Here is a 10,910-nt window from a genome sequence, read left to right as displayed (position 1 = left end):
AAAAATAAAATAAAATGTATACATTAGAGAAATAGGAAAAGCAAAATAAGATAAATAAAAGAGATGAAATATGAAGAAAATTAACAATACACAATTTCAGAATCTCAACATTAGGATTTTTGAAGCATTGAGGAGACGGAAGACCGGTGAAGTGGCGGTGATGAAATGTGAAGAAGAATAACAATACAGTTTCAGAATCTCAAAATTAGGATTTTGGAGACATTAAGATGTTTTCTTATATGTCACTCTTTCATAATCTCAAAATTAAGATTTTGGAGACATAAGTTTTTATATTATTTCTCTTTCACAGTTTTCTTATATATTACTCTTTTGCCTAAAAAAGAGTAACCATTCATAAATTCACATTTCACCACTCTCTCTCCACTATTCCCTAATAAAAGGCACCAATCTTTTCACTTTCCTGTCAATTAAGTGAGAACAAATAAAATAAAATTTTAAAATTAAAAATATGCTTATTTAATAAAGAAGAATATCAGTTTAAAACAAAAAAGTAACCAATCTCTCCACTCTCCTGCCATTTAGGTGATAACAAAAAATAAAATTAACGTACCAATTTCTCCATTAAGTGAGAACAAATAAAATATTTTACTTCCAAATGATACTAAAAAAAAAGTGGATCTTTAACAATAAAAGATTTTCATCTATGACATCAAAATATATTAATTTTTCAAAATAATATTAATTATTTATTTTAAAACATTAATAATCAATACTTTTTTAACACTACCTTAATAATCAGCACCCTTTTCTATAAAATCTCAAACTAAGAACGAATAAAAAAATTAAAAAAACAAATAATAAACTTGTATCTATTGATTTTTTTTTTTGTTAAATTCTTTTTGTTTAAAAAAAATTAAAATCTACTAACTGTTTCTGTTATTATACAACAATTAAATATTAAACAAAAACAATTTAAAAAATGAATGATCTCATTAGAACTAAGCACAATGTGACTGAGAAAGATGATGAAATCTTCGCACGGGTGCTTGGATTGCTCCCTCTTTTTCTCAGACTCCCCCTCACGGTTTTCTTTTGGCTTGAAAAAAATCAAGTTTAAAGGACTAATCGCATGAAACCACATCTTGTTCTCCACTTTCTCTGGAAAACCAAAAGCAACATCCATAGAGAGATGGAACAACATCAACAGAGAGAAAATGAGAGTTTACATTAGATTTCGTTGATTGAAGAAATAAAAAGGTAAGAAATGAGGAAATGAAAAATCTATTTGAATCAAATTGAAAACTGTTGTGTAAATCAAATGATAAATTGTTCTGTATCAAATCGAGAACTGCTCGCTGATTCAAATTGTTTCATAAATAAAATGAAAAACAGATTCAAAAAGAAAAGAAACAAATAGAAAATTAAATTCAAAACTGTATACAAAATAGCCAAAAACGGTTATTTAGGAGATTTCTCTGTTCTTTTAAAATATATATATATATATATATATATATATATATAAAACAGTTACAAAATAATAAAAAATAAGAATAAAATAAAATATTAATATATAAAATATTAATAAAATGTAACTGATTTTGAAAATAAATCAAACCGCTCATCCACCTCTCGCTCCCACTACGTATACCAAATATTGTAGAAAAAATAAGAAATGACACAATGACCATAATACAATAATAAAATTAAATATTAATATAAGGATAAAATGAGAAAAAAAATGAAGAGCAGTTAAGAGGGGAATCTCCTTTATATATAGGTATAGATAATGGATTATATATTATACATACAATTATATATAAATTTAAAAATATAATTAATTATAATAATATAGTATAATTATATAATATAAATATTTAAATATTAAAAAATAATAGTATTAATTAAATTTTTTTATTAAATAATAATAATAAATATAAATTAAATAAATTAATAATAATTAAATAAATGTATTAAATAATAATATTATTGATATTGATTATTAATCTTATTTTTATTTGTATCAAATATAAAATAACATTAATGAAAATAATAAAAATATAATTATAATATAATAAAAATATAATTATTTATGTTAAAATAATTTATATAATAGTAATAATATTATTAATTATAAAAAATAAATATCTAAATATTAAATTATTGTATACTTCATTAGAGATTTGATTACATATATTAAAGTATTAGATACTGAGAATCTGAATGAGGTTTCTTCTAACTTATCCACTTAACTTTTGTCACGAATTTTATGCACCCTAAAATAATCTTTTCCTTAATAATTATTTTACCAGAAATCGTATTCTTACTTTGATACCAATTTAAAAGAAAAACTACAATTAATGGTTAGATTGCATCCATTTCTACTTAAAAAAGTAATAGGTAAAATTTCTTACTCAATTGTCCTGGACCCATATAACCTATACCATGAGATGCACCACAAATAAAACATATATAAGTCTTTTGAAAAACATTAAATGTAAAATGTCATTATTTAATTAAGATACAACTTGAAATTCTCACATATTTGATATAATTCATTATATGGTAATTTAGTATAATTATAGAAGGCACCATAAAAAGAAATTACTTAACAGATCTGATTAGTAAGGAACATGTGGATATGGTGTGTCTAAGTGCTTTGATTTCAGCAGGGAGAAGATTTGTCTTCTTTGGGAGACTAACGAATTAGATTGGGTAGAAAACAAAGCTACAAACAGCGCAGAGGGGTTCTTACGATGTGGAGTAATTAGTCGTTTCAGATGTTTAGTTTTGTTAACGGAAGGAACTATATTGTGATTGAAGGTTTTTGGAAAGGTGGGTAATGGGGTTTTTGTAACTATAGTGAATGTATATTGCTCTGACTCTTTATGGGAAAAGAAAAAGATGTGGAAAGAAATCAATGGAGTCAGGTTGAATCAACTATCAAAGGCGTGGTGTATTATTGGAGATTTTAACTCTATTAGACGTCAAGAAGAGATGAAGAGTTTGATTTCGACGTCAGATTATTCTAGAGAAATAAAAAGGTTTAATGATTTTATTGAAAAATCAGAATTGGTTGATATCCCGTTGGTTGGAAGGAAGTTTACTTGGAATAAGCCCAATGGTTTGGTGAAGAGCAGAATCGACATGGTTGTAGTTTCAAAGGAGTGGCTGGAATCTTGGCTTCACTGCCAACAATTCGTTTTAAACAGATCAATCTCTAACCATTGTCCAGTTATACTTAAAGAGGTGTAAGTGGAATAGGGCCCAAAACCTTTTAGGTGTTTGGACGTCTAGCAAAAATATAGCAAATTTAAAGAGTTTGTGAGTTCGAGTTGGTCTTCTTATGAGGTTATAGGAGGTGGGATTTTTATTTTCAAAGAAAAATTGAAATCTTTGGAGATGTAAATCTTGCTAGTAAGGAAGTGCAAAAGAAGATCGATGAATTAGACGTATGAGAAGATGATGGTGGTTTAGTTGAGTCAGTAAGGGAAGAAAGAAAGTCCCTCTTTGTTGAACTTAATAAATTCAAATTTAAGCAAGAAGCGATTATGTGTCAGAAAGCAAGACAGAGGTGGTTAAAACAGGGGGATCTTAATACAAAGTTTTTTCACTCGTTTGTAAACTGGAGAATGGCAAGGAATCAGTTGCATGGGGTTTTCGTTAACGGTAAATGGTGTGAAGATAAGGAGGTGATTAAGGACAAGGTTCGTGTTTTCTTTGAAGATAGGTTTGCCAGGAACGATGCTTGTCAGGTTATACTGGACAATGTCAGGTTCAGTTTCATTTCGGAGTCCGATAATGAGTTGTTGATTGGAGATTTCTCTGAAGATGAGGTTAGGGCTACAGTTTGGAATTGTGACAATTCAAAGAGCCCTAGCCCTTATGGTTTCAATTTCGGGTTTTTAAAATTTTGTTGGGATATCATTAAAAAGGATGTGGTGTCAGTGGTGAAGGATTTTGCGGTTAATGGTTATTGGCCCAGAGGTTCAAACGCTTTGTTCCTTTGTTTAATACCAAAAGTAGAAAACCTCAGCAACTCAGTGAGTTTAGACCTATTTCGTTAGTTGGGTGCTTGTATAAAATCATATTTAAAGCGCTATCTCTACGATTGAAAATGGTAATTAGTAAAGTTATTAACGTTAGACAGTCGACTTTCCTTGAAGGAAGGGGTTTGCTGGACAGTGTGTTAGTAGCCAATGAGATTTTGGAAGAATATAAAAGAAAGAGGAAGAGTTGTGTTATCTTCAAAGTTGACTATGAGAAGGCGTATGATTTGGTCAGTTGGGAGTTTATTTATTATATGCTAAGGAGGTTGGGTTTCTGCGATCTTTGGATCCGTTGGATAAAGGGTTGTTTAGAATTAGCCTCGGTTTCAGTTCTGGTTAACGGTAATCCAACTAGGGAGTTCTTTCCTAGGAAGGGACTTCGTCAAGGTGATCCACTAGCACCGTTTCTCTTCCTTATTGTGGCTGAAGAAAAGAATTTGATAGACAGTTTGGAGGTTGGCAAGGATAAAATGAAGGTAAATATGTTACAATATGCATATGATACTTTGTTCTTCTGTGAAGCTAACACCAAAAGCGTTTTCAATATTAAGGCGATTTTGCAATGCTTTGAGTTTTCTTCTGGGCTTAGGGTGAATTTTTTGAAAAGTAGAATTGGTGGGACAGGGCTGGATCAACTTTTTGCTTCAGCATTTGGCAGTTATTCTTAATTGCGACGTGATGGTTTCTCCTTTTGTTTACTTGGGATTGCCAGCTGGTGGAAATCACAGGCATGGTGCCTTTTGGAATGGGGTGATGGAGAAAGTTCAAGCTAGGCTGAGCAGGTGGAAAGGAAGGTGTCTGTCGTTGGCTGGGAGGATCTGTTTCAAGTCAGTTCTTTCCTCTATCACATTATTTTTTATGTCCTTATTCAAACTGCCATCAGGGGTGGCAGATAAATTAGTTAGGATTCAAAGGAATTTTCTTTGGGGGTGGGGATCTGAAGGAAGGAAGATCGCTTGGGTTTATTGGCAAAAGGTATGTAAGCCTCACGATTTTGGGGGGCTTGGTATTATTGATTTAAAGATTTTTAACATGGCTTTGTTAGGAAAGTGGATTTGGAGGTTGGGTACGGATAAGGGTGGTCTTTGGAAGGAGATTCTGGTTTCAAAATATGGTGGTTGGAGGTGTTTGAGAGAGGAAGGAAAAAGTCGTAAGAGCTCTCTTTGTTGGAAAGATTTGAAAAAGGTGTGGGCCTTAGAGGGTTGAGGAAGAAGTTTTGAAGATGGGTTCAACTAGAAATGATATTTCCTTCTGGGAGGAAAATTGGTTAGGTTGCGATGCGTTGAAGAGAGCCTTTCTGAGACTGTTCTCTCTGTGTTTTGCCAAAGAGGCAAAGGTGGCAGAGCTTGGATCTTGGTCTAATGGTGTTTGGGTTTGGCATTTAGTCTGGCAAAGACCTTTTTTTGAATGGGAGAAGCCTTTGGTGGATCAATTTTGGCAGGTATTGCAAGGTATTAGGTTGATTTTGGGAGAGGCAGATAGTTGGGTTTGGAAGGTCGGGGGTCTTCAGAAGTTTTCAGTTAATTCTGCTTATATGCATGTTAAGAGGGATAGCGAGGTGGAAGGTTCTCCGGTATTAAGTAAGTTGTGGAGGTGTAAAGCCATACCTTCTACTTTATTTATTGCTTGGAGGGTTCTAGAGAATAAAATCGCTACTAGGGTCAATCTGAAAAGGCGAGGAGTGATGGTTGAAAATGCTTTGTGTTGTTTGTGTGGGAAGGAGGAAGAGTCTTACCGTCATTTGTTTTTCGATTGCAGTTTTGCTTGGCGTGTTTGGTGTCTTTGTTATAAGTGGCTTGGAGTGTCACTTGTGTCTCACATTGATCCTAAGTCCAACTTTGCTCATTTATGGATGAGTCAGTCTTCAGAATTGATTAACATTGTGTGGAGTACAATTTGGGTGGGGGTGGTGAGTGAATTTTGGAATCACATGAACCTTATCATTTTCAAAAGGGGTGTGACTGATGTGTTAAAAGTGTTTGCAATGGTGCAAGTAAAGGTTTGGTCTTGGATTTCTGCAAAATCTCGTTCTGCTTCGTTTTTGTATTCTAATTGGTGTTTGGAACCGTCGGCGTGCATGAGGATGGTTCCTTGAAGTTTTTACGTGTTAGTTTGATTAGTGCTTTCGTCGGTTAGGTAGGCGGTTCTAGTTAGAAGTTGGTTATTGTGAGATATTGTGAAACTTTGTATAAGAGTTGAACCACCCTTAAAGTGATTCTCATTTATTTATTGTTTATTAATGATAAAAAAAATCTCAATAAAAAGTATTACAACCTTTTATACTAAAGTCCTATACAAATAAAGTATTAAAGTAAGTTAAACCAAGTCATTATTATACTAATTTTTATAACACTGAATATTGAAATTTTCACATTTTACTTGATTTCTTTAAATTTCTTTTATATTCAACTTCTTGTTTATGATTCACATGTTTTTTTATCTATACTTTTATAACACCTTTTAATAATCTTGGTTTAAGAAAAAAATTCAAAATTCAAATGTTCAAATGTTCAAATTGCTATTGTAGAAAACGTTTAAATATATTTTCAATTGAAATATAATACTTATTTAACATGTATAAATTATATAATGAAAATGTAATTATTGAATTTAAACATTTAAATACTTATTTATCTTATTTTTTATTTTTTATTTGCATATACTTTTTTTGTTTTTATTAATATAATTAAAATTTATAAAATTATTATTATAACTTTAATCAAATAGAAATATTTATTAATAATTTTTAAGATAAAATTTTAAATTATTTTAAAGACTATTTTAATTTCATTACTTAGTTAAACTTATTATTGTGTGAGACTGAGATGTTACGATGGTTTGATGTTGGAGAGTGCTTGATATATATTCTTGAACTCTGAAATATATATATTTTTTCTGCTCTGTGCGATTATTATTGTGCTAGTATATATATATGACTTAATTTTTTTAATAAATAACTCTATAATTTAAGAATTAGAAAAAATTGTTAATGTGTGTATTGAGATTACTTCTATCTTAATCTTCGAGATTTATGTTAACATAAATCTTAATAAACTAAGAAATATAAATAGCTAAATGATATAGGATTAATGATATATTTACTCATATTATATATCAATGACAAAGCAATTTTTTAAAATTGGGTCTTTAGAGAGTCTTCATTAGGTTTATAGTTTATAATTCTATAGCCAAATTATTGATAAAAAGCGGTAATTGTTTCTTGCATCATATCATATCACCGAATGCAAAATTTAAAATCCAATATTTTGTTCTTGATTTTATTTTTCTTATGGATACACAAATTTCGAAGTGAGTTTTATACATTATGAATTTCGAAGATATTTTTATATCTTATTTAAGTTTCTGGATGGTAATATCTAAAATGAGAGTTATAAATTTCAGATTTTTATATCAGAATAATTTATATGGTGTTAAAGATTGAGATTCAAAACTCATTTATGTTTACTTAAGAATCTTAACACGTGAAAATAAAATTTATACTGTTCAATTAAGTTTCCTAAAGGTAAAATTCCAAAGTATATATTCATAATTTGATTATGAATATTTGAAAGAAAAAAATTATAAATTATTAAGAGAAAAAATGGATATTTCAGGTTAGTGTTGGGTGCAAATCTAATATGATGCGGGAGAATCAGCCCCAAAAACATTGAAAGACCCAAAAATAGTAAAACCCAGATACAATCCGAAACCGTTCAATTTTCTTCTTTCCTTTTTTAATTTCCTTGTTTCCTTCTCTATCAACCCTTCATTTCGATCGGGTCTCATAATTGGGTTTCTAAAGCTTTTCACAAGTGGGTTTATACCAAGGAGGCTATTGCTTGTTGTCGGTGTTCCAAGATCTGTTCCCAGTTCCCCTCCACCCTCTTGATGCGTGCGTATTTGTTTGAACTTTAAATATTTGAAATTTATATTAGCCCAGTAGACCCATCTTCGTAAATATTTTTTTTCCTTTCACTTTGCTGTGTGGTTTGGTGGGTTGTTGGCTCTGTTGATGGATGTGGGGATGTTTGCGACAGCGGTGATGAATCCGGTTTATTTTTATGACTTTTATTTGATTGTTGGAGTCTTAAAAGCACTTGATTTTGTGATTGTTGATGTTATTTCAAAACTGTGTATTTGGTTCAGGTGCTCGACGCTAGATTTCACGATGGAGGATGTTATCATCTCCACCCTGACAGGATAACTTATCTTCCATGGTTCGTTCATTAACCGTTTTTCACACTCTATTTTTAACACATTCTCCACTGTTAGTGTTGATTTTTTATTACAACATGTAAAAATTAGTATACCTTATTTTTTATTTAATGAGTTTAACTAAAATAATTTTTTTTCATTAGTAATGACTGTGCTAAAAGGAGTGTATCTGGAACTGTTGCCACACTCCTCAACTTCTGATTTTGCTATTCTTGAAAAAAACTATATGGGTGCAGAAATTCAGGATTGCGGCTGTTAATAGACAACAAGCTTCCATTGAAATGGGGGAGTTCCCCCAGGAGGAGTATGTAGCTGTCAGTGAATTACCTCCCATCAGGGCGAATCACTCAAGGAAAGTTTCAGTTCTTCCTCTTGTGTTTCTCATCTTCTATGAGGTTTCAGGTGGCCCTTTTGGGGTGGAGGATACTGTGCAGGCAGCTGGTCCTCTGTTAGCCCTCCTTGGGTTCTTGATTTTCCCATTAGTATGGAGTATTCCTGAAGCTTTGATCACTGCTGAGCTCGGTACCATGTTCCCTGAAAACAGTGGTTATGTGGTTTGGGTTTCCTCTGCTTTGGGTCCCTATTGGGGGTTTCAGCAAGGTTGGATGAAATGGCTGAGTGGGGTGATAGACAATGCTTTGTACCCAGTTCTATTTCTTGACTATCTGAAGTCGGCAATCCCAGCTTTAGGTGGTGGTTTGCCTAGAGTTGCTGCAACATGGGGTCTGACTATTGTGCTCACTTTTTTAAACTATAGGGGTATGGTCATTGTGGGATGGGTTGCTGTTTGTTTAGGGATTTTCTCACTACTCCCTTTTGTGGTTATGGGGTTCTTGGCAATTCCCGATCTAGAGCCTTCTAGATGGACTGTGACAAATCTCCATGATATTGACTGGAATTTGTATCTGAATACTCTATTTTGGAATCTTAACTATTGGGACTCCATAAGTACTCTTTCTGGAGAAGTGGAAAATCCAAAGAAAACTCTTCCAAGGGCTTTGTTTTACGCTGTGATCCTAGTAGTTATAGGGTACTTCTTTCCGCTCCTAATAGGTACTGGTGCTGTTCCTCTCAATCGGGATCTTTGGACGGATGGCTACTTCTCAGATATTGCTATGATTATAGGAGGAGCGTGGTTGAGATGGTGGCTTCAGGCTGCTGCCGCCATGTCAAATATGGGAATGTTTGTTGCTGAAATGAGCAGTGATGCATTCCAGCTACTGGGGATGGCTGAGAGGGGAATGTTGCCTGAGATCTTCAGCATGAGGTCTCGCCACGGAACACCTCTAATAGGAATACTCTTTTCAGCATCAGGTGTGATTTTACTATCATGGATGAGCTTTCAAGAAATTGTAGCAGCAGAAAATTTCTTGTACTGTTTTGGGATGATTTTGGAGTTTATTGCATTCATTTTGTTAAGGATTAAACATCCCAATGCATCTCGTCCTTACAAGATTTCAGGGGGAACAGTTGGAGCCTTTTTGATCTGTATCCCTCCCACAATATTGATTTGTGTTGTGTTGTTTTTCTCCTCCCTCAAAATAATGTTTATAAGCCTCTTTGCTATGGCAATAGGCCTTGTGTTGCAGCCTTGCCTCAAATATGCGGAGAAAAAGAGATGGATGAAGTTTACCCATAATTCTGAGCTCCCTGATTTTGGCAATCAGGAGATCACTCGCTCTTTGGTGTATTAATCTCTCCTGTTTCAATAAAATGAACACGATTTGCTCTTCAAGGTCTTTAAGGAAGCTGGTTAAGTTTAAACTATGAAAGGGAAGCTTTCTATCCAACACCTTTGTTAATTCACTTGGTTGTCTTTAATTTTAGTTTGATCAATAGATAGATGAGAGGGCAATTAGAAACATGGAAAGTAGAATTTGGTATTTCTTGGGAAACACATTATTTGTTTAGAAGAAAATTCTGTTATCATTTGAAAAGGGAGAAAAATAAAGTATAGACATTTTTCTTCTTTAATTTTAAATTGTTTGTTAGAGAAGCTAAATCATGAATCCAGTTCATTTGGGGGCTTGTGGAATGTTTGGTAGATGTGCTTTTGTAAAAACTTTTTAGCAGTAATATTATTTTATTTTCATTATAGAATTTATTACACCTATTTACATTGTTTTTCTTCATTTTTAATATTAATTTCATATTTTATGTCATTTTGTTATAAAAATTGTTGCATAAGTTTTAGGTAGAAGTTACTACTTTTCTTTCAAAAGTTCATTTTTTATATTTAAAATTATTATTAACACTGAAGTCCAGTTTCATTCATCATTTTTTCTTCTGGTTCAAAAGATACTAAAGATTGGATTTGATTCCATCTGTGAATGGTTCTTGAACAGATATGTTAATTTTAGAACTCAATTGATTTAAATAAAAATAAATAGAACATATGCTGTTTTTTTAAAAGCCCAAAGCTATAGTCATAGAAAGATAAAATGACCAAAATCACTATTAACGACATCAATCATGACTGCACTTATAAATTTGATGAGTTTTACTTTTCATTTAATAAATAAATATATAATAATTTATTAAAATTTAGTAATTTGAAATAAATAAATAAATTGTAAGCAATACGCACCTTACATTCCACTAACATGAAGGCTCTCTTTGAGGGTAAAACAAAAAAAACGAGGTATTAAATAATATAAATCACTAAAAACGAGGGTAAAAAAAAAAAAA

At 31.9% G+C, this 10,910-nt stretch overlaps 2 protein-coding genes across 7 annotated transcripts; both read left to right on the top strand.

The window, feature by feature from the left end:
- The first annotated feature begins 5,229 nt into the window (after nt 1–5,229).
- LOC137809295 (uncharacterized) lies at nt 5,230–6,102 on the top strand. The gene has a single exon (XM_068610427.1). The coding sequence runs from the start codon at nt 5,230–5,232 to the stop codon at nt 6,100–6,102; it is 873 nt and encodes a 290-aa protein (XP_068466528.1).
- Nucleotides 6,103–7,574: 1,472 nt separating this feature from the next.
- On the top strand, nt 7,575–10,339 carry LOC137811144 (probable polyamine transporter At1g31830). 6 transcript variants are annotated; one of them, XM_068612760.1, is made up of 3 exons: nt 7,575–8,046; nt 8,154–8,224; nt 8,459–10,339. In XM_068612760.1, the coding sequence occupies exons 2-3, from the start codon at nt 8,222–8,224 to the stop codon at nt 9,914–9,916; spliced, it is 1,461 nt and encodes a 486-aa protein (XP_068468861.1). In that variant the 5' UTR covers nt 7,575–8,046; nt 8,154–8,221; the 3' UTR covers nt 9,917–10,339. The 6 variants fall into 6 exon arrangements, with proteins under 6 accessions (XP_068468861.1, XP_068468859.1, XP_068468862.1 ...); XM_068612758.1 differs by having other exon boundaries at nt 7,620–7,899; XM_068612761.1 differs by having other exon boundaries at nt 7,625–7,899; nt 8,366–10,339.
- The last annotated feature ends 571 nt before the right edge of the window (nt 10,340–10,910 follow it).

The sequence above is a fragment of the Phaseolus vulgaris genome, chromosome 2, assembly GCF_000499845.2.
Source record: "Phaseolus vulgaris cultivar G19833 chromosome 2, P. vulgaris v2.0, whole genome shotgun sequence".
NCBI lineage: Eukaryota > Viridiplantae > Streptophyta > Magnoliopsida > Fabales > Fabaceae > Phaseolus > Phaseolus vulgaris.
The sequence above is the reverse complement of the archived record's forward strand: the minus strand, read 5'-3'. Positions and strand labels throughout refer to the sequence as shown.